The 24,789-nt window shown below is 37.4% G+C and overlaps 1 protein-coding gene across 2 annotated transcripts in view; it reads left to right on the top strand.

The window, feature by feature from the left end:
• ADAMTSL1 (ADAMTS like 1) overlaps positions 1 to 24,789 on the top strand; it is an 869,288-nt gene that overhangs the window by 234,362 nt on the left and 610,137 nt on the right. For both annotated transcript variants that reach the window (XM_017660035.3, XM_017660032.3), the window contains exon 2: positions 5,348 to 5,467. In XM_017660035.3, the coding sequence (XP_017515524.3) occupies positions 5,348 to 5,467 (120 nt within the window). The remainder of the gene's footprint in view (positions 1 to 5,347; positions 5,468 to 24,789) is intronic.

The following is a 24,789-nucleotide window of genomic DNA, read 5'->3' as shown; positions in this document are numbered from 1 at the left end:
ATCAGTTTAACAAAATACATTTTTCACAGGCACAGAAGTTCCTATAAATAAAATGCACCTAAGCTTACTAGACTTCTCTTCAGACTTTAGCTCTTAAGGACTGTGGCATTGTTTGACTAAAGGTGTCCACCATTTTGAATAATTGAGTTAGGATTTAAAATAGTGTAGGATTTTTTTTTGATATCATTTATCTACAATTACAGAAAGAACGTTATGTTTACTAGGTTCCCCCCTACACCAAGTCCCCCCCACATACCCCTTCACAGTCACTGTCCATCTGTGTAGTAAGATGCTGTAAAATCACTACTTGTCTTCTCTGCGTTGCGCAGCCCTCCCCGTGTCCCCCACGCACTATACATGCTAATCGTAATGCCCTCTTTCTTTTTTCCCTGCCCTTATCCCTTCCTTCCCACCCATCGTCCCCAGTCCCTTTCCCTTTGGTAACTATTAGTCCATTCTTGGGTTCTGTGATTCTGCTGCTGTTTTGTTCCTTCAGTTTTCCTTTGTTCTTATACTCCACAGATGAGTGAGATCATTTGGTACTTGTCCTTCTCTGCTTGGCTTATTTCACTGAGCATAATACCCTCTAGCTCCATCCATGTTGTTGCGAATGGTAGGATCTGTTTTTTTCTTATGGTTGCATAATATTCCATTGTGTATATGTACCACCTCTTCTTTATCCATTCATCTACTGATGGACATTTAGGTTGCTTCCGTTTCTTGGCTACTGTAAAACAGTGCAGCGATAAACACAGGGGTGCATCTGTCTTTTTCAAACTGGAGTGCTGCATTCTTAGGGTAAATTCCTAGAAGTGGAATTCCTGGGTCAAATGGTATTTCTATTTTGAGCATTTTGAGGAACCTCCATACTTCTTTCCACAATGGTTGAACTAATTTACATTCCCACCAGGAGTGTAGGAGGGTTCCCCTTTCTCCACAACCTCGCCAACATTTGTTGTTGTTTGTCCTTTCGATGATGGCGATCCTTACTGGTGTGAGGTGATATCTCATTGTGGTTTTAATTTGCATTTCTCTGATGATTAGCGATGTGGAGCATCTTTTCATGTGCCTGTTGGCCATCTGGATTTCTTCTTTAGAGAACTGTCTATTCAGCTCCTCTGCCCATTTTTTAATTGGATTATTTGCTTTTTGTTTGTTGAGGCGTGTGAGCTCTTTATATATTTTGGATGTCAATCCTTTATCGGATCTGTCATTTATGAATATGTTCTCCCATACTGTAGGATACCTTTTTGTTCTATTGATGGTGTCCTCCTTTGCTGTACAGAAGCTTTTTAACTTGATATAGTCCCACTTGTTCATTTTTGCCTTTGTTTCCCTTGCCTGGGGAGATATGTTTATGAAGAAGTCACTTATGTTTATGTCCATGAGATTTTTGCCTATGTTTTTTTCTAAGAGTTTTATGGTTTCATGACTTACATTCTGGTCTTTGATCCATTTGGAGTTTACTTTTGTGTATGGGGTTAGACAGTGATCCAGTTTCATTCTCTTACATGTAGCTGTCCAGTTTTGCCAGCACCATCTGTTGAAGAGACTGTCATTTCCCCATTGTATGTCCATGACTCCTTTATCATATATTAATTGGCCATATATGTTTAGGTTAATGTCTGGAGTCTCTATTCTGTTCCACTGGTCTGTGGCTCTGTTCTTGTGCCAGTACCAGATTGTCTTGATTACTGTGGCTTTGTAGTAGACCTTGATGTTGGGGAGCGAGATCCCCCCCCCCCCGCCACTTTATTCTTCCTTCTCAGGATTGCTTTGGCTATTCGGGGTCTTTGACAGTTCCATATGAATTTTTGAACTATTTGCTCCAGTTCATTGAAGAATGCTGTTGGTAATTTGATAGGGATTGCATCGAATCTGTATATTGCTTTGGACAGGATGGCCATTTTGACGATATTAATTCTTCCTAGCAAGGAGCATGGGATGAGTTTCCATTTGCTAGTGACCTCTTTAATTTCTCTTAAGAGTGTCTTATAGTTTTCAGGGTATAGGTCTTTCACTTCCTTGGTTAGGTTTATTCCTAGGTATTTTATTCTTTTTGATGCTATTGTGAATGGAATTGTTTTCCTGATTTCTCTTTCTATTAGTTCATTGTTAGTGTATAGGAAAGCTACAGATTTCTGTGTGTTAATTTTATATCCTGCTACTTTGCTGAATTCCGATATTAGTTCTAGTAGTTTTGCAGTGGAGTCTTTAGGGTTTTTTATGTACAATATCATGTCATCTACAAATAGTGACAGTTTGACTTCTTCTTTACCAATCTGGATTCCTTGTATTTCTTTGTTTTGTCTGATTGCTATGGCTAGGACCTCCAGTACCATGTCTAATGACAGTGGGGATAGTGGGCATCCCTGTCTTGTTTCCGTTCTCAGAAGAAAAGCTTTCAGCCTCTTGCTGTTCAGTATAATGTTAGCTGTGGGTTTATCATATATGGCCTTTATTATGTTGAGGTACTTGCCCTCTATGCCCATTTTGTTGAGAGTTTTTATCATAAATGGATGTTGAATTTTGTCAAATGCTTTTTCAGCATCTATGGAGATGATAATGTGGTTTTTGTCCTTCTTTTTGTTGTTGTGGTGGATGATGTAATGGATTTTCGAATGTTGTACCATCCTTGCATCCCTGGGATGAATCCCACTTGGTCATGGTGTATGATCCTTTTGATGTATTTTTGAATTCAGTTTGCTAATATTCTGTTGAGTATTTTTGCATCTACGTTCATCAGGGTATTGGTCTGTAGTTTTCTTTTTTGGTGGGGTCTTTGCCTGGTTTTGGTATTAGGGTGATGTTGGCTTCATAGAATGAGTTTGGGAGTATTCCATCCTCTTCTATTTTTTGGAAAACTTTAAGGAGAATGGGTGTTATGTCTTCTCTGTATGTTTGATAAAATTCCGAGGTAAATCCATCTGGCCCGGGGGTTTTGTTTTTGGGTAGTTTTTGATTACCGATTCAATTTCATTGCTGGTAATTGGTCTCTTTAGATTTTCTTAGTGTAGGAATTTTTGTAACTGATTCTTAAATTGAGATTTAGTAGCAATCAGTATTCACTGGTCCCTCTGAAAACAATAAAGTTAAAATGCATTAATTCTAGGTCACTTTCCTGATCTTTTTCAAAATGTAAGTTATACCAGTGCAGCTATTCGTAGTCTAGAACTTGAGCTGTGAATGGTCCTGAATACCAAACTCATCAATTTGGCATGCACCCAGAAGTTAAGTAGGAATCACTGAATGCTTCCAAACCGGAAGTTATATGGGCAAGAAGTGTGTTTAGCTATAGGCTCAAGGAATGACTGGCACTAATGAGAAAAGAACTAAGAGAAATATAATTTCAAGTGTAACAGGAATATGTTCATCTAGCCAGAAGGATACATTTCCAAGAATTAGTCTTTGCAATTCTATCTCTGCTTCTTTAGTACTGGTTAATTCTTACAGAACTCAGTGTAGGAGAAGAAACAAGATAACCTCTCATTGCACCCAGCCTCTTGATGATTATATCAGTTTTCTGCTGCTGACATAACAAATTAGCACAGATTTAATGACTGACAACAATACAAAAGTATTATTTCACAATTTCTGTAGGTCAGAAGTCTGGCAAGGCATGGCTGGATTTTCTGCTTGGTCTCACTGGACTAAAATCAAAGTATTAGCCATAATGTAATTCTTCTCTAGGATGAGGGGTGTCTTCCAAGTGAACTCGTTTTCTTCTCATGCTCACCTTGTGTCTACTCCATCTTCATGACAGCAAGGGCAGGTCAAGTCTTTGCCAGACCTTCAGCCTCCTCCAGTTCCTCTTCTGCCCTCAGCCCAGAGAGTGGTCTGTTTTAAGGTCTCCAGTGATTACCTTTGTCCCATCTGAATAATCCTGGATACTAACCCTATGTTGAATTCAACTATAATTAAACTTCATTATATCTGCAAAGTCCCTTTTTTCCATGTTAAGCAATATGTTTGCAGATATGACACTAGGGAGTGAAGGGGCCCAAGATTCTGTCCACCACAATGCTGTTGACTGTACTGTACAACGACAGAGGTCATTTACCTGTAGACATTGGAAAACTATACTCCTTTCCAGGAAGACTTAGAGTTTAAAATGATTTTCATTTATTATGAACTATTGCAGACATCCAAGAAGGTAAATATAACATGATGAACACCCATGAATCTCTTAATGATACTACCAATACCATAAAAAGGTATAAAATTCAAAACACATAAAAGTTGAAAAGTTAAACCAATACAAAGATAATATAAAACCCATGACAGATATAATAAATATGATCAAAGAACTTCATGTATGTTAAAAGCTTAGATTTTTACTTGTTCCTTTAACAGAATGTGCTTTTGATGATAATAATGGCTGTTATTTATTGAATGCTTACTACATGTAAGTTGGTTTACAAAATACTTTACATATATTACCTCCTATCTTGTCAGCAATCCAATAATGCTGATATCATTCCTGTGTTAAGATAAGTGAACTGAAGCTCAGAGAAGTAGTGGGAGGCCTGGGTGAAGTGATTATTTCTTAAATTCATAGACATTACTTAACAGTATGGCCTTAACCAGAGGAGGTTTGAGTAGCTCAGTAGCACAATAAGATGATGAAAAGGATTTTAGAGTCAGACCTGTATTTGAGTACTGATTTCAACACTTACTGACTTGGCAAATTCCTGAAACTCTTCTGCCTCCAGTTCCTAATTTGTAAAGTGTGGCTAATAACAGACACCTCCTCGGGCTGGTGCAAGATAAAATGTGTAAAGAAGCTGGTATGTGATAAACTCTAGATAAAAGCTCTCCAATGCCAACCTCTAGAGCAGCTAAAGTGCATGTGGTTCTAATGCATGTGGATGACTCAGGAAGTCAGTTCTGAGCTCTGGCCAGCTCATACCTAGTAGGTAATTAACAGGACATCAGGAATCCACCAAGGTGCTCAGATCAATGGCAGTAGGGATTGATCCCTGAGAGGCTAAGAAACCCCAAGTAGCACATACATATGTAGAGCCCAGTGGAATAAGTTTGGGAGCCTGACCCTGATGGACCTGGCCTCAAAGATAATTTATAATCACTGAATTTTGGCATTGTACACCAGGCAATTAACAGGTGCCAACTTATTAGGGGAATTTCCTGGCATCCATTCAAGAAGCCACATTCCAGAATGTTCTAGTGGCTCTCATATTAATATGTATTTGCGTGGGTTGTTTTTGATTGCTCTAATCAGACTTGAAATGAATCCAAGAGGTTTCTGCAACTCTGGGACATTAAATCCTTATTGCCCCCTCCATCCAGGCTCTGTCTGAAGGCTTAATTCACTATCTTATCTCTCTAGGCATGTGGAGACCAAAGCCAGGGGGCTGTTTTCCTGCGGGAATTTACACTGGTTCGAAGAGAAAACCTTCATGAAGATTTCCTGACTGATCTCTTGAATAGTCACAAAACTGAAGATGCGGTACAGTGCCTCTTTTATTTATTCTTAGAAACACAGTTCATTGCTAATTCTGACTTGTGGTGGTGGTTGGTTTTAGCAAATCTGAAGAGGTTTGGATGGTATTTTCTCATCCGTGAGAAGCAGAAGGAAGTGGAGCGATAGGACAGTAGGCAGATTGTATGGGGCAACTTTCTGACTTCTCCTGTGTTTGGCAAGCTTCAGACATTCTACTTGAGTGTTAGAGTTTGTTTGGGGCACAGCATGTGGGGGATTCACACTGAAATAACTGATGTTTTGCCAGCAAGTCTGAACATGAAATGGTAATAATTAAATGAGTGAAGAAAAAAAGGACATTTATATGTAAAGCCCAAATTGTTTTATGAGTCAATGGAAATTCCACCATCTCCAATCCTGGCTTCTTTGTGGATATTTTTACTTCAAAGTGTTAGTCATATTTATTTTATAAATGTTTGTTTCTCTGGTGGTGGTTTTGAAAAAAAAATCTAGAAAATGAGCACTCAAATGAAAACAAGTAGTATAGTTGACTGGACATGTCAAGACGCAAGTACCTCTCTATTTGAAAATCAAGCTTTGATTTGCAGTTTGTATTTTATGTGAGAGTTCTAAATGTGGCTCTTCACAAGGTGATGACCTTGTGCTCAGAAGTACTTACAGTGAAGTTAGAGGATGCTAAATGCATGAGCCAGTGGTTTTCTTTCCTAATTATACAATGGTAGGATCCCAGAAAATAATGCCTTAGAATACCTCCAAAGCAAATAAAGTGGCTTTATTTCTGTCTCCTCTACCCTGCCTCCTCACAGCCCTTTCTCAAAAGGGTGGTCTGGGCATATTTATCTTGTAAACCTCTCTTTGAGACATGGAGTAAATTAGTTCCCTCAATAACCACTCACAACCTCTTACTGTTTTTCTTCTTTCCATCTTCTCTCTGACGGACATGCACATCTTTCTCAAAGTGTGTGTCCCAGCTTGGGCAGGAATAGTGGTGAAGTTTCTCATGAACACTAAAATTCATTTTCAAATGGTTCATATATATATATATACATATATATATATATTTTTTTCTCAGTAAACTCTGAAAATGCAGAGCTTACCTTTTAAACTTTTATTGTTTGCTCAAGGCTTTTTTTGTGATCTGTGGTGCACTCACATTGCCGTGTAAGTTTTATTACTTCTGCCTGTGAATAGTATCTTGTAATTATATGTTGATTTTGTTCCATTTGATGTTATGCAGACTCTGAAATGCCTTAGCTCATTTTGGATTCAGTTTATGCAAAGTCCTAGAAGAGCTGCTATATGCATACTATATGTAAACTTTATAAGTAAGTCTTATTATTATGTAATCTTCACCATAAATCTAATTGAATAATATGAATTGATTATGAACATAATGAAACTGTCATAGTGGGCCATAAAAAGCAATTTTTGTCACTTAACAAGCATTGAAGGGTGCATTAACATTTTTATTACATGGTAATGCATTGATTTATGCAATAATGAAATGTGTGCATGCTGCTGAATTTTCTCAAGCCTACTGAGGTGGTAAGTAATTGAGGGGCTGGAAGCATTTAACCTGCTTAAATAACCTACCAATGCAAATTGTCACAACTGGGATTGGACAAGAAAATGTGAGGGAAAAGATCAAAGCTTCCTAAATACAAGAAGCTAACTCAGTCTCCTAATAAGCTTATGAAATTCTAATAATTTATTTGGAAGGTATGTGTCTCTGAGGACTTCATTTGGCCCATAGGATATAAAAGTTTTGAAGTGTAACTTCACTTTCTAAATAGACATTTAAAGATGAGTCATTGCAATCTCTATGTTTGTCTAAGGGGAAGGGTTCACACCTGAGTTGTTACTTGTATGAACAGCCAGAAAAGGCAAACTCCTTTTGTGCCCCTTATATACGAGTGTCTGTTACGTTGGGAGGAAGCTCTGCAGCACAGTGCGAGAAACATCAACAAGAAACCTTCCTGGTGTAGGTCACAAAAACCACTTCACAGAGGCAGGTGAGTGAGAGAGGGAAATTGGTTGAGCAACATAATCTGGTTGTATAATTCTATCTGCTTCCAAGTAGGTCCTCCCTTGTGGAGCGCAGTGGTATTTATACACATACTTCACTTCCCCTGCCCAGTTAGTAGCTCTGCTCCATCAGGTTGAGATCCAAATTGATTCTCACCCCCACCCCAGCAACTAGCCCTGCACTTGCACATGATAAACACTCAGTTGTGTTGTTTGTTAACGGAGGAAGTCCACCATGACTATTCTCTATTGCCCTGTTAGCATTTTTTTACTAAAAACACTGTGAGAATTCCACCAAAGACTGCATGAAAAAGGCCTTATAAATATGAAAATCCTTCTAAATGCAAAGTATTATTGTTAAAATGATACGAATGCCTTCAGTTCTTAATAAGGTGATGAAAGAATATTTGGGATTTTCTTCCATGATGTCCTTTCAAGCCAGCATATAGGTCTATAATAAAGTGAATTCAGGGATGGTTTTCTCCCAGAAATTTAACAGTTGTGGAAGTAACACATTTACCCCCAGTACGTGTAACATTTTGGACAGAAGTAGCATGAACTGTAGGAAACACCTCATCACACCTCTGGGTAAAATAATTGCTCTCCTCTTTTTAGTTCTTTAATTTTTATTCTCTCATACCCATTCTTAATCTTTTCAAATAATCTCTGAAAACTTTAACAGCCTGATTTATCCTATTTGTGGAACTCTTTCACCTAAAAGCTTAAATTATTTCAGTCATTTTTGACCCGTAAGTGACACTTTCTCAACTCCGGCTTTTTGGCACGAATTGACTTTTACGTTGACTTAGAAAAACTTTCTAGTTAGCTTCCTCTCAGAGGGCTAATTCCATTGACCACATATTTTGAAAAGCAGTCTAAGGGAGCCATTTGTCCAGAATCCACAGCAGGCATCTAAACTTCTAATCATTGCCTGAAACTGCATGTGTGTGATTTTGTGTTGTTTGCGGAAAAAGGATATTTGTCCAAGGCTGTTACTCATTATTGGAAGAGCCGAGAAGCACCATGTTGGCTCTGGTTGTCAGCTGGATTCAAAATTAGGATAATAATTAATATGAAATTCATTACAGAACAGGATTTTCTTTGATATGTGAAACCGCATTTGCCTGTAGCTTTGGGATTCGCAAAGCTGTTATTTAAGCCGCTATTGTACCTTAATAGAAAAGAAATGTTACTTAAATCATATATTAGTTAATAATAATTTATTTTCAAATGAATCTTAATTTTATTGCCTTTGAAAGTTAAGTCTTCCTTTTAGTGACTGATAAAGTAGAGGTGTCTTTTGTGGAGCAGAGGTGAGCTTTCAGGAGGAGATCCTCAGAAATGCCTATCTTTAATGACTGTGTGTGGACAAACAAGGATTTGTTTTTAAGGTCAAGTCGGTAATTCTCTGAAGCTCAACTGAAAAAAAAATGCAATTTATGAAAAATGATTTTGCTTTAAAGTGAATTATTTTCTCTCCCTCAGTTTGGTGGGGGTACAAGAAGGAGAGAGTATTATTTCTATGAACTGAACAATCAGTTTGACCTGGTACATAATACACTTACGTAAAATGGAATGTAACTGTTTCCATATGTTGTCAAGGTGTTCACCAACCACCCAGCCCTGCCAAGGAAAGGGAATATTAGAATTTAACTGCTGACATCTGAAGATAATCACTTAATGTGCTTCATCATACTTCTAAGCTGGCTACTATTGTAAAGTATTTAGTGGACGTAAATATAAAGAAGTAGCAATGTGTCAAGGGCATTTAAGTTACCAAAGAATAACTCAGACTCACCCTGTTGCTCTCTTATTACATCTTCCCACTTGAATTTGTTTAACACACTCTTGACAGAATTGCCTTTTCCCAAAACAAAATTTGATCTATTTGTTCCCCACAAATGTTTGTGGAATAAAGATAAGAACAAACTAACATTTCATGGCAATGTACATGTGCTCAAAACTGCTTATGGCTTCCTTCATAAAGCCTTACTGATCAGCGACTTTATTTTTTCTTAACTGATTTTATACAAAGGAAAAATATGTAGTGATATTGAAGAAGCCAGATGTTTAAAAGTGGTAGTGCATTCCAACTCAGTCTTTCATGTTGTGGCACATTTGTTAGCATAACTTGGATTGGCTACTGAAATTCCTCCTTGGGAAGAGATGCTGAGATAAGATTAGGTTTGATTTCTAGTATATTTGCTACTTTGAGTTATATAAGATGGACATCATGAAGTAAAAAATCAGAACACCCCACAAAGTATATATAATATGTCACCTTGTGAGGGTTTTCAAATGTTTTTCTTTGCCTCTGCTTGCAACACTTACCTGATGCATCATGACTCTACCAGTCATGAACTACTAAAAAAATACCTTAAGTTTGGCATACAAATATTTTATATAACTTCACCTTTCTGATTATTTTTGTTATTCTAAACTAATACTCTACATCATTTCTAGATTTCTGTGAGGACAGAAAAAGCTTGAAAAAGGCCATAAATGCATTAAGCACTTTCCTAAGGGACTTAACGCAAATCCCTCAACAGCCTGAGATGGGCAATAGTAGCTCAGTTTTGCAATAGTAACAACCAATTGTAAATGCAGCTTTTGAAAGATATCACTCATAATTGCAATAAACCTGTAAGAACTTAGGTCTGAAAAAAGCTATACAACCTGAATGGCCTATCTGTGAATGACTCAAAGATAAAAGAGTTCATTACCAGTGTGTTACTTACTTGTGTACATATAAAGTCAATGGAACCAGTAACTGATTGCATGTAAGAAAAGCAAAACAGGATTTAGAGACAAGAAAGAGAAAAGGCGGGAGAGAAAAAAACTGCAGAATGTTTGCAGTAGTCAACTGTGTTTTAAAATTTTTGTTGTTTGAAATTGTAAACTACTGGCTAGCTGGTAACTACCAAAGGGGCCAGTCTTCTACCTTAAGCAATGAACTAAGTCATCAGAGAAAACGATTTGTCGTCTGTGGATTCTCTAGGAAAACTAGAAGTTCAAGTGTGTGTGAACATGCGATAGACTTTCTCGGTACTATGCTCAGTCAAGTTTCTGTTAGTGCCTCCATTATGTCAGGGCTACATCATTTCCCTTATTTATCAAAATTTCTCAGGATAAAATCATAAAGCTTTACTGAAGGATTAAAAATTACTTTAAAAATGAAGAGAGATACAGTGTTTATGAATGAGAAGTCTTTGTATCTTAAGGATACCATTTTCCCCACAAATTATCTATGTATCTAGTATAAGCAGAATAACTTTGAAGGAAGAAAGAGATGGGGCCAGTATTAAGAAGTATTACAAATTCTGACCAGTTCTCTAATACCAATATTAAGAGTTATTTATTACACAGTTGTAAGAATTAAAATTGTGTGACATTAGGACATAGGAAGACAAATAGACCAACAGAGATGAGTAGAAAAGACCCTATTTAGACACACATAAAAGGGAACTTGGTATATGACAGAGGTAATGTTAAAATTATTGGGAAAATGTTTAAAAACTTCATGGACAAAGTAAAAAGACATGATACAAACTAGGAGACATTTTTGCAATGTATAAAACTGGCAAAAAATAGTATCTATGATACATAAAGTACTCCTAGAGATTGTTTAAGAAAGAAAAATGGCCTGGGGATAGGGAGGTGGTGGGGGAGGAATGGATCAGCAGAAAGAGACGTGGATGGCTAATATTCTTTAAAAACATGTTCCACCTTACTAGTCATTGGGGATTTACAAGTTATAACAAGGATATGGCATTTGATGCCCGTCAGACTGGCAAAAAAGTGAAAAGAACTGACAAAGGCAAGTGTCAGTGAAGCAGAAAGGTAATACTCCTGTATTCTGTTGGCATACAAATTGGTTATAACCATTTTAAATAGCAACTTTCCAATGTCTATAAAGTTGAATATATACATGTCCTAAACCTCACCACTTTCAGAATCTACCCCAGAAAGCACTCAAGACATATATTCAATGAAGGATTGAATGCTCTTGCCTAAAATTCAAGGAAAATGTTAAATATCCTTCAGAAAGTAAATGGATGAATCATCTGTGGTTTATTCATACAATAAAATACTACAGAAGCAATTCAAATAACTAGATCTACATGTATGAATACGGATAAGTCTCAAAAATACAATGTTCAGGGGAAAATGATGCCATTTTATAATATACCATTTATATCCATTGTGATATCATATATTTATTAACTACTTAGAGAAAATGCTTATGTATAAAAACAGGGGTGGAAAAATATGCTCCAACTTTGTAATATTGGTTACCTGCTGGATAGGGAGAGAAGAAGGGGAATTGGATTAGGGTGTGCACAGTACACTTCAACTATATCTGGAATATTTTTTAAAATAATACAGTAAAATGATAATAAATGTTTGGAATGGCTAATGGCTACAAAAAAGTTTATTATTCACTGCACTTTTTAAGATTGAAATATTTTAATATACATGTATAATAAAACCTTCAGAATAATGTCTGGCAAATAATCTGCACAAAATGAATGTAGTTTTTATTAGCAGTGGTTGAACTGGCAAATCACAGAAACATAAAGTGACAAAGCTCAGTTCCCAGGACATACTGTATACACTGTTCACATTTTTGACTCACGGTATAATTGAGGAGTAGTCAAATCCATGACCACAGAGCCCAAGACCACGGGGCCTCCTATCAGTTCATGAACTGCAACTCTAGTAAATAATGTCATGGTGATGAATCTCAGTATTAAGAAGAAGGACTAATTTTTTACACTTGACCTTTGGAATTAACTGAAAAAACCATTATGCTTTAAGGAAAAAAAAGGATTTATTTCTTATCAAGTTCTAATTTCCTTACAGCTTATACAGTTCCTATCTGCTGTTTATGAGATGTCCACCATTTGCAAGGATTCTGCCATCTACTCCAAACAACAAATAGATATCAAGATTAACTGGAATTAATAATATCTGAAGCATTAAAAATCCTAATTCTCATATAGGGAGATTTTAAGATCAAATAAGCATACACACACACACACACACACACACACACACACACACACACACACACAAATCCTGTTAAAAATATTTAACATCAGTAAGAAAAACATAACGTGTGAATTTTAGGGCTCTTTCAACACATTTTCAGGTTTCACTTAGGTCCTTTCCAAAGAGAATTTTGTCAGTAGTGGTGAAATTTTAATATTAAATAAATTCTGCTTAGGCATGAACTCCAACATTTTTCCTCTAAGTTAGCTTTCAAATTCCTGAGATAGTCTCCACTTACAGTTATCCTAAAGTAAACTAGCATACTTTGAGATGAATGTCAAATATCTTTGGTAAAAGTTATAATGCAAGGAGCTATTTGCTGCTTAACTGGATCTTTCCTAATAAGCATAAACTAATTCCACAGACTGGGATTTAAATGACATCTCAGAATAATCACCTGGGGCACCAAAGAATAATTTAATGCTTCCTTAATATAAAGAGCTATTTCATCTCATGGAAAGACAAATAACTTTCAAAGGAGTTCCATAGTTGTTTATAAGGTAGTGCTGAAACTTTCAGCCTGTGTGACGAGCTTAAATGCCTGTCCTAAGAGGCCTTTTATACTTGGTCATGCATGGAAGCACTGCCCATCAGTAGTTGGAGTCAGGGACTAAGGAGTGGTTCCTGACTCCTCTAGTGGCTGGACAAGGTCATTTGGCACCAGATGTCTGCATACAGAGGAGCTGAGTAGAATCTGAGAGGTCAGGGGACAGCCTAATGGAATCATGTGACTGAGAGTCCAAATTCTGTCACCTGAATATAAGAAAATAGAAGAGAGTACGACAGGTTGTGGGTAGGGGCAAAATGTCCCTTCAAATACAGCACTTTTTCTTACAGTTTATTTGTTTAATCTTTTAATATGGACAGACATGACTTTTTTTTTTAGAGCAGGTGTTACTTCAGAATAGGTAGAAACTTAAGCCTTAAACTGACATAATTGGGCTGACCATTTGAAGTAAAACGTTGAAAAGACATTCTTTATTAGCATGATGTTACTAAACAGAGGTAATCCTAACTGTTGATTTAAAAATTCTGTATACCATTTTACTTTTGTTAATAGTAACTCTTAAATAAGAAGGACATTGCCATATTTTTATTCAGTTTTTAAAATAACAGCTTTATTACTCAATGGAAACTTTTGAGAAGGAACACATTTTAGTTTTCCTTTGTGGTAGAAATTTAATTTCAACTTGATTTTGACAAAGAGGAAATCAATTCTAAAAAAGACAAAGATTTGTATTACTTAATATATATATATAACTTCAAGAGAAAATATTTTTATCTACAAATAAATTGTTTTACCAAAATAAACAATGTAGGGTTTGATTAAAAGTGTCACTTAGCAGAGCCTAAAACCCAGGGAGAGGGTATGTTGTCAGGTTGAGGCTTCATTTCTGTCTGGCTGTAGGACTTCAGGCAAGTCATATAATTTGCTGAGCCTTGTTTTCCTGGCTTTTAAAATGAACATTTTATGTATGATTTTACAGCTCTAAAATACTGATTTTCATATCATAGATTTAACAGAAACTTTATATTCCTTATACTTGCTACTTGATGAAATTTTCTGATTTCTACTGAAGTTATTTGTTGTGTCAAAATCAATCATGTGTTTCTGGAATCAGGTCTTCCTACCTATCGTAGACTCACATTTCTGCCCAGTTCTCTGCAAACACCAATTGGCTGCCCTTCCATTTTATCTGTCCCTTTACTAACATAATATTCTTACAGCTCCACATTACCCTTCATACAATGAGTACGTGTACATCAAAGCCAATTTACATGTTCTAGAAAGTCAGGTTCCTCAAACACAGTTTAATGTCAGAACGCCTTAGCATGGCACCTACTTAACTCTTCCAACAACATTCATTTAGACCTTCTTCACTCCAGCTTGCTGAGACCATGCTTTGTTCCCACATGAAATTATCCACTCAGTGTTTTGCTTGCAGGGCCTTTTCTGCCTGGAATGTCTTTCCTCTTCTCTCAACCTTCCTTTATTTATCTAACCCAGTCTCACCTGTTCCAGGGAGCTGGCCCCCAGGCTGATCCTCAGGGTGGGCTAGTTTCTCTGAACCCCTGTAGCATTTACTGTCTTTGCTCATGGAACCAGCTGGTGCTCTGCTTTTCTCAGGCTGCCTCGAAGACCCTGCAGAGTTGTAGAGAATCCTTGACCCAGGCCTCAGGGTCGTCCACTACAGGCTCTTCATGGATCTCAGAGGGCAGAATATGATGGAGGGACCTCAGTGGCAGTGGGGAGGAACAAGTCAGGTGAAGGTTTGGCTAGAGGTACAGTAGGGTACATACAAGGCAGTCAGACTATTCAGACTAGGAGTTAATTCTGGGATCCTGTTCCTAGAATGTTGCCCATTTGTTGTAGCATCCCTCCTACTTCACGTCTTCATTTATCTTTTCATACATATAGACCATCTGGCCTTGAAATCTTATAAGCAAGGACTATGTTTTACAGTATTTTGTTTTCCCACACACAAAATATAATCTCAGGCAGAGTAATAATAACATAGTAACTATAAAAATATCAGCAGTGGTACTGAGAATGCTCCTGCCGTACCAGGTGCTGCCCAAGGGACTTTGCACACATACCTCATTAATCCCAGGAAAAGAGTGATAGTCTCTCCTAAGAGATGAAGAAATGAAAAAGAAAAGTAACTTTTCCAAGGTCACAAAACTGATCTGTCACTTAAATGATGAAAATGATGCATATTTCAAGAATACTGATTTATCCCACCAACCATTTACTGAGCACCTGCTATATTCCACACACTAGTCTAGGTACTACCAAGGATGTGAGGAGTTAAACATTTTTATATATAAATATCTCTGCTCTCTAGAAGTTTAGGCTATTAACATTTTAATTCTAACGGTCAAAATGTTTTTGTTTTTAGGTAAGCTCACCAGGGTAATCGCAGAGTGCTTAGATTCAAGTATCATTTTAAGGCACCTCATCCTTTTAATAGGAAAGTCTTCAGAAATAGCACTTGATTTATTTTGTTTTCTTTAAAGGGTTGAACTTGACTATATCTGAAGTAGGTTTGAAGGAGCTGCTCAACGCAAAATTTAAGTGGATTTAATTTTAGTCTGCTGTTAGATTCCCATATAGAGTTATTGCTTTGCACACTCCATTGCCCTTTAATGGATTTGAGTGTGGATGTACATGCGTACAGACGGCTGCTTGCCCCTCCAGTTTAAAAGTATAATTTAGTAGATTGATTTGAAAGTATGACCAGTTACCATTGCTGGTTAGTGTTTCAAGTTTCTATGGGGACTATTGATCTTCATGATTACATATGCCCCGAAGTATGAATGTGTGAGTGGGTGTGGAGAATATATGTAGAAACTAAGTGAAACAAGTTGCTGAAATCAATGGTGTTATGTGCTGGACTCCAATTTGGCATAATTCTTGTGAAGAACAGAAAAACTGGCCTTAGCTTTTCAAGTACTTCACCTTCTTGGCAACTCAAAATATATATGACACTGAAGGGAATATGGTGCAAAGGTAGTGTCATTTAGTGTTAAGTCCACTGTATGTGACCGAAATCTTTCAAATAGTGGCACAAACATAAGACATTTGTTTCTCTCCTATGTGAAAGTTTTCCAGAAATAGAAATTTCAGGGTATGTATTCCAGGGACCCAGGCTCATTCTATTTTTCTCCCAAATCAGCCTAGCCTCTGACTCCAATTGTCAATCATACCTGGTGACCCCAAAAGGCCACTAGAGCTCTGGCCTTCGCACTCATTTCCTAGGCAGTGGGATAGTGGAAAGGACAAACAATGATGTGGTCATAGAGAATAAAGCATAACCCAGCTGGCTCATAAGGGCTTTCCTAGAAGCTGTTGATTAGTATTTCCTTTAACAGCTCATTAGCAAGGGCTGATACCTATGTGCATGGGAACCTGGGCCTTGCAGTCTTTATGCTAGACAGCCATATACTTAGCTTAAGGAAGAAGGGAGCATAAATTTTGGACTGAGGAGCTAACAGTCTCTCCCACAGTGATATACTAGGTGAAACAAAAATTGAACAAATCCCCAGAGTTTGTGTATCGAACTCAAAATTCATTTCCCAGTGGCTTCAAGAGGTTTGCGGGTGATAAAATTGTTCTGGATTTAGATAGCAATGATAGTTGCACAATATACTAAGAACCACAGATGTTTATGCTTTATAAGTGTGGATTCATGGTATGTGAATTACATCTGAATTAAAAAAAAAACCAACTCTGTAGTCTACAAAGTTTCAGTCTAAGAGGAGAGGAAAAAATGCAAAGATCTTTAGTTCCCAGAATGTAAGGAAGGTGGCTCAAAAGAGAGAACAAAAGGTATCACAACCTATTTCTGCAGGTCTCTTCTGTGTATGGAGAACTGCCCCTCTGCCTGGTGTTGGAGGATGAGGGAAATGCTGGAGTGTTAGAGCAGGTGGTAGTGGCAGTGACGGCACTGGGCATAGCAGCCACCAGTTAGCATCTCTCAGATTCTGACTAAATTCGTTAAATATATGATCATCATAATGGCAAATGCTTCAGGTAATAACAAGATAATCTTAAGGGAAACTGTATCACATATTGGTTAACTGACTTGTCCACATCATACCCTGTGTATATTGCAGAGCCTGATTTCAAATCCAACAGCCTGGCTCTGCAGTCCCTAGTCCTGACTGCTACACTACACTTCAAAGCTTTCTCTTGCTTGCTCTCAGAAGGTATCTCTCTAATTGGGAGAAAAAGTCATCTTCTTTCTTGGTTTTTGTAATATACTTAAAACTAAATTTGATTATAGTTATTCATGTGATTTTAGGACGTAGGACTGGACATCTTCTGTCTCCTGGTTGCCTCATTCATTTTCCTACTAAAATGCTATCCCAGAGTAATTAGGAACCTGAGGTCGATTATCAAACACCACACACACACACGCACACACACACACACACACACCCCCGAGGCAGTTGACCTCAGGCTTGCTTTTAATTAGCTGTTTAAAGCGCAGATTTCTTTTGTCGAGCCTAATGCAAGGCAAAAAGACAACATTCTTTCATTCATTTTTCTCCTTCCAGATGATTCCATATCGTCCTGGTAAGTGTATGGCTTGTTTTTGACAGACATAGCATCTTTTTGAAAAATTGAAGTTGTTTGTAGTTTTCTGACCATTTAGGGTATGGATATTTATTGCACTCTTGTTGCTATAATTAAACAGTACATGTGAGCCAGAGAGTTTGTCAAGGCAGTCAAATCTCGGGCAGCCCTACCTTAGAGCAGAAATATTCTCCTTCAAAATGTAGGTCCATGGAGCTGTTCTGTAAGTAATCAGTGTACATGGGTTGCACAGCATACATTAAAACTCAGAAGAATTTACATTTTCATAGAAGTACAAATTTGAATTTCCTTTTTAGACAGGTGCTGCTTTATACCTATGAGAATAGGTTGTTTTTATGTACTTAAGGCATATCTGATTCTAAACCATCATTTTACTTACTCTGTGAGTATGTTAGGGCAAGATTAGGACAAAATTTATCCAAATATCTTAGTTGCAAAACTAAAAATAACATGTATGGACATGTGATCTCAATGGAGATAGAATGAAAAGGTGGTTTTAATGGGAAGACAGTAAGAATCCTTACCCAGCTTCTTAAAGTCTACTGAATATCCATTATCTCCAAAGAAAAAGGACTGTTATTGTACACTTCTAAAACCATTTTTAAAAATCTGTATTTCAAAATGATTTTGAATTTTGCCTGAGTAGGTACACAGATGTGTAAAGGTGACGCTCACATGCACAGGTATGCAAAAGACTGATTTCGGTTCATTTTTGTAATCTAACTTAATTTCTGTTTTACACTATCCCCTCCCCATTTGTCCAGATGCAGGAAGCTAATTTAGTCCTGTCTAGGTAAATTTAGTCCAAGTTAGTGGTTTGGGTACAGGATTGTCTGTTGTATAGCCCCTGCCCCCCATTTAAGCATGTATAAATGTCATGGCAGAAAAGAGGGAAAAGGTCCATAGTTCTAACCTGGCCTCTCACTCAAGGTGTTGTGCAGCCCACTGGTTCTTGTTACAGATGAGTCTTGTAGCCACTCAAAAGGACTTGAGGTGGAGAGAAGGCTGCTTGGACTTGGACCTCCTGCCAGTGCTGACAGAGCCTGGATTCTTGGGCTAACCTCTCTGCCAAGGAGCAGCCTCACGCATCAGATACTGGTGGGAAGCGTCTAGGCCTTGTCCACCTGGCCGAGCATTCTCAGTGGCGACCATTCTGGCAGACAGGACACCATTTTCTCTTTCTCTGGTGATCCCTGGGTTCCACTGGAATCCATAGGTGTTTTAGGTGTATTCTAGAACCTAGAGGAAACCAGAGCTGAGGGTATGAACATATGAGTGATGGTCTCTTTCAGTCCTAGATCCATATGTCATGCCACCATTTCCATTCTGGCCCCCAGCGTGGCATGAAGGACTTTTCTCAGAAGCCTGGTATCTCCTACCACTAAGACAAAGTGGCAACGTCTTTTCTTCTTTAAGATTCCCAGACTTAAAACTTAGGGACACACTCTTCCCTTTTTCCCAAGCAAGACTCTTTCTGGTGGGCGAGAAGGGCATATGGTTTTCAGACATGTCTATCTTGCCCTCTCTCCATGCCCTACTTCCTCAGCTTCTATAGAAAGTTATTTTCATGAGGTAGTTGGGAGGAGAGTGCATGGGGAAAAAAAGGTATGCTAGATCACATCTGTTATTGAATATTTAATTTTTAACCTGTATCTCAGCATTTGAATTTAGGATTCTGGAATTCAACATCTTTGTTCTCTGGCCTGATTTGATATTCTCTCACTTGGGATGAATGATGACTCCCCCATATCCCATGGAGCAACATTTAGTAAATTACATAAAAATGAATAATCCAGCATGTATTTACAAATTGGATGGCTTTGGGCATGATTTCATTGTTCCAGTTACAATTTTGAAGATTTCTGTACTGCTAAACTTACTATTACTTTCAGTTTGCACCATGGAATTAACATTTTATGTAGTTGTAATAAGCACACACTAATTAAATACCGTGACTGGGGGAAAATGTTTTAATTGTTATTTAAAATAAGAGAGAATGTTTTCCAGATAGGACTTGGTCATAGAATGAACTTGTGCTGTTGCTTGCTGTCCGCATGCTGTCTAAACGAGGGATTATTTTCATCAAGCAACAAATAATTCCCAAGTGTACCAAATGTTGACAGAAGTGACAAGCATTTGACTTTCTTTGAATGAATTCCAAAATTCATTCTACTTGCTGCATTTATTTCTTGTTCTACAAATAACCAATCAAAACAAGTCTATAGTGTGCTAGCAACTTTAGTCGAAAATAGTTATGCACTAAATATGATGCCTATGACTGCTACCTCATGGTACCAAGAAGGCATAGGCATCTGACCTTTTAAAGTCTGGAAGAAGAAACTAATTTAGACAAGTTCCAGAACTGGTGGGTATAGTGCAGGAGATACCAGTGTTGGTCAAGTTTATCTGGGATTATTCAAGCATTTCCTACACAGAACCTTTCTGAGAATTTTTTTTAATTACCACTATCAAAATATGCCATAGGCGGTCAAATAACACAGGGCTTAAGAGGATAAACTTCCAATTTTCCAGGAGATAGAGAAAAAGGAAGATGTATACTTTGCCTGTTATCTTGGGAATTTCACTATAGCAAATGCCTAGTCCTGACCGGCTGTGGGGTTAGGTAGTCTTTAGTAACTAAAGTAGCCAGAGGTAGATTCAACCTACTTAATAACAAACTGTTTTGATGTAGGAATTGACCAGCATTTTCACAACCTATCTAGTGAAGGAAAATTACAGGCAGCAATGTTATTCCTTGAAAGTGATGACCTCTTGCTTGAGAACTCATTCATATATCTAAATATCACATATTAAATAGCCTGGACTATCCAGAACATGGTCAAGATTCAGACATTATAGTTAATTCAGAAAGGTCCTTTGGTCTCTTGTTTTTGGGTGTATTAGACTAATTTTATATTTGATGCTCAGTAGATTAATTAGTATGACTAGTAAGTTTTAAGGTAGCCTCCATGATCCCCACCTCCTGGTGTACCTGTAGTACCTTCCTTTTGAGTTTGGGCAGGACCCGTGACATACTCCTAATCAATAGATGTGGCAAAAGTGATCCTATGTCATTCCTGTGATTATGTTACATAAGATTCCATCTTGCTGGAAGACTTACTTGAGAGTCTTGCTCTCCTTCCTGCTGGCTTTTAAGAAACGAGCTATCATGAGTCCTACAGACAAAGGAAATGAATCCTTCAAACAACCTATAACTTCATAAGGGGACCCTTCCTCAAATGAACTGCCAGATGAGAACCCAGCCCTGGATGGCACTTCGCTGCCTTACAGAAGATCCTGCTAAGCCAAGCTCAAACCCCTGATCCATAGAAACTCTGAAAGAAGCATGTGTTGTTTTTAGCCTTTAAGTTTATGGTAGTTTGTTATGCAGCAATAGCAAACTAACACAATTGGTTTCATAGTTATAAAAGGGATTGCTACTTGAAACGGATATTGATAGCAACAAGAAACAACTGACAAGGAGACAAAAGATATGAGACCATAAAAGATATAGGATATAAGAACAAAAAACATGAACTAAAAAAAAAAAAATCAGATCATTGTCTGAACCAATTTAGCATACAAACCAGTAGCCTTTTACACCTGTAGAATCTGTGAAAGCATAGTTGAACAATTAAATGGTATTCATAATTACTGAGTCCACAAGCAGCAGATATATCATGTAAAATACATCCTATACAAGATGGCAGAAATCTGTATAATACAGTTGTAAAAAAATCTCATAATCATTGACATAGCACTGAATGTGTTTGACCATGGATCTTGGAATTATTTGAGAACTTGATATTTATCCTAGGATTTATTCAAAGAAATCATAATATAAGTAAATATTTGTGATCAAAGAGTTACATGGGCCTTTTTCACAATGTGATATGTCAGAGTGCTTACAGAATCTAGAGTGAGAATTTTAAGTTATAAATAAAACTTGAGCTGAAAATTCAAATCTCCACTTACTTCCAGGTAGCCTGTGAACAGCTTGGCCTCTGTTGCTAAGCAGGAAACATACCTGGAATTGGAAACAATAAATAATGACTAATAATGGTAGTGGGCTGGAGGCTGGCTTTTCCTTGGGCAAATAGGGTATGAGAGAGAGAGAGGTTCTTTGATCTAGGAAGGAAGCTAGTAAGGAAAACAACTTGCATGCACTGCTTATTTTCAAAGTGAAAACTTGAAGTCCATTTAGATAACTGTGCCATAAATCTGCATGAAGTATATTTTTCAGGGTGAAGTGAGAATCTTCTCTGCATCCCATGAGTTTGCAGTAGGCAGAGATCATGTGAGTAAATGTTGGAAATGTCCTGAATTCTGCAGAAATCCGAAGCCCGGTAATCTAGTTACAGCTCAAACACATACTAGTCACATCACCTGCCTTTAACAGACTGTAGGAAAATTTTGTTGCAATAATTTTTGTGAAGGTGCTGATAAAAAAAAAGAAGCTGTCTAACATGTTTATGAAATCCATACGATGAAGAGTTTTGAGGAATCTCTTTATGTGATTTGGGTGTGGAATTGCATTTCACATGATAAAGGACTTTTCATTGTAGCTAATCATTTGATGTTCTTGGTTATCCCAGGAGGTGGGTATTATCATTATGTGCCTCTTATGGCTGTGTAGAACACACACATTAATCATTATTGAAGGATGGAGTTGCCCAGTGTCCTGTAACTGATGAACGGTGGAACTGGGCACACAACCAAAGCCTGTCAACGATATCCCACATCTAATTCTGGAATATTTCAATGGAAAGATATCACTTACATATAAACAGAAGTAATCATCTCTTCAGAGAAAAGGTACTGCTGAGTCACCACACTGCCTTCTCACTCCAGCAACGGGAATGGTCATGTTCCCAGTTACTGGCTCACATGTGATGCAGCAATGCACTCCCGGGCCTGACTCCACGTGGACTGAGTTCTAGGTCAGCAGGAAAGCCTTCATCACCCTCTCTCTAGTAACTCTGCTAAGCGGAGTCCATTCCTCACAGAAGATGGTAAAAACATGGTCTTTATCCTTGCCCCTAGAGCCTGGAAACTAATTAGCTCACAATTAAGTATTATTACTCTAAGAAAAACTGTATTCATTTCTAAACAAAAAAACAGAAGTTTAAATAAACATGACCTGTCAATACATTTCATATAGGGGATTATTCATTATTTAAATTATTTATTTATCTGAAGGGTTTAAATATGTAAATATAATAATAAGATTGTACAAAAATGCATATAATGTCCTTACTTCGGGTAAAAAAGAAAAAGAAAAATTTAAATACATGTGTATGTTTATATAAAAGCAGGAGAAACATGAAAGAGGCAGCTAGATTATTCTCAGGTACATGAGAAAAGTTGGAACTTAAGTGACTTCTTTATATATATATATATGGATTTTTTTCATTTGGAACGAGGATCAAATAATAATTTTGTAATTTAAAATTACTCAACAAATAAGCTAATAAGGAAGAAGGATGGAAAGAAAGAAAAGGAAGGAAAATGAGTAATCATTCTCATAGCTGACACGGACCTCATTTGCTAACTCATAGCCGTTATCTTGTTTGTCATTGTGAAAGAAATAATATATTGTCATATTAGCGTATTTATCCTGTACCTTCATAAATGTGTTTAAATGCAATTTATACATTTCCTGTGATATCTTTTGCTTATATCACTGAAATTTAACAACACGACACTTTGATATCGTAGAGTGTGTGAAATGTATGAAAAAAGCCATTTAATCATTCCTTCTTGCAGCTAGGTGCAGGGGAGCACAGGATCAACACAGTACGATCCTGACCTTGAAAAATAAAAAAGACCTAGGATTGCTCACAGTCTATTTAACAGAGATAGTAAATAGTTGGCTCTCCTACCACCTGCCGTTTCCCAGGTAGAAAGCTCTAATTGTGTTACTCTCGGCTGCTGAGTCAGAGCATCCTTTTCTGCCTTAGGCACAAGCAGTCATTAGGAATGGGTGGCCTTCGGCATTCACTCTGTAGTGGAATTGAACACTTCTTGGGAATTTGAAGGCTATGAAGCCTTTCTATTTGCCTTGTTACTTGTGTTTTCTCATTGGCGCATGAAAACATGAACTATGCAAGTGACCTTCCGTGAGAAGGTATCTGCAACATGATAACTGTCTTCCAAATAGCTTCTCAAGTTTCTTTTTTTTTTTTGCACACCTGTTTTGTGGACTTTTAAACTCTCTGAAAACTGCTGTGTGTGGAAGATGAATTTGCTTTAAGTGGATGAGAAAAGGGGGCAAATGGGGGAAAATCAGTGGAAGGCAACTTATGAAGAATTTTAAGACTTATTTTTAAGGGGAAATGGTGCAATAATTAGAGCTGCCCATAAGGTGTGAGTTCTTTTTTTGCCAAAGCTATTCTAATAGATTCTAGTGACAAATTGCAGAGATATTGTAGAGGAGATTTATGGATTACCCCTCCTTGGGGCTTGCACTGTATCTTGTGCACACACTCTATGGTTTCTTTATTTCATTGTTTTTGTAGTTATTAATCTGTTTATCTACTATTATGTGATGATGATTAATTCATCAAAAACTGTTATAAGCTTGACTGTCCTTAAGTGCAATTAACATGTTTTTAATTTATTATTCACAATAAAAGTATGAAGCAGACATGAGCCCTATTTGACAGTGAGGAAACTGAGGCGCAGGCAAGCGAAGTAACTTGTTAGGTCATTATGGCAGCCACTTTGCACTCTTTACCACTGCACAGTATGGTTTCCTAAGACAATTAGTGGCTGAGTGATGCTTGGATGAGAATGGTAATAAGCTTGAGTAAGTGGGAAAAGCTGTCTCATAAGTAAATCATTTCTATTTCCCACCAGCTAATTGGAGACAGGCGCTAAGAGGAAGGAATTAGTTCCACTCCACAGTTGCCAGGCCGAGCCATGTATTTACTGCCTCCGACAGAGGTCCGGGGTGAGAAGCACAAGAACGTTGTTCTAATAGAGATCTAGAGGAAATTGCTCTTGAATCAACCATGAATAGCCATTGTGAAAATTTACTTGATATAATTTTGTTAACTTATAAGGCACAATTATTAGATAAACTTGCCACTGTAATTCACAAAGCAGCAAACTTCCCAACTGATCTAAGCTATGCTCTATAGTCGGCCAG

This window comes from Manis javanica, chromosome 2, assembly GCF_040802235.1.
Source record: "Manis javanica isolate MJ-LG chromosome 2, MJ_LKY, whole genome shotgun sequence".
Classification (NCBI taxonomy): domain Eukaryota; kingdom Metazoa; phylum Chordata; class Mammalia; order Pholidota; family Manidae; genus Manis; species Manis javanica.
Note: the sequence above shows the minus strand (reverse complement) of the source record. Positions and strands in the feature narration are given on the sequence as shown.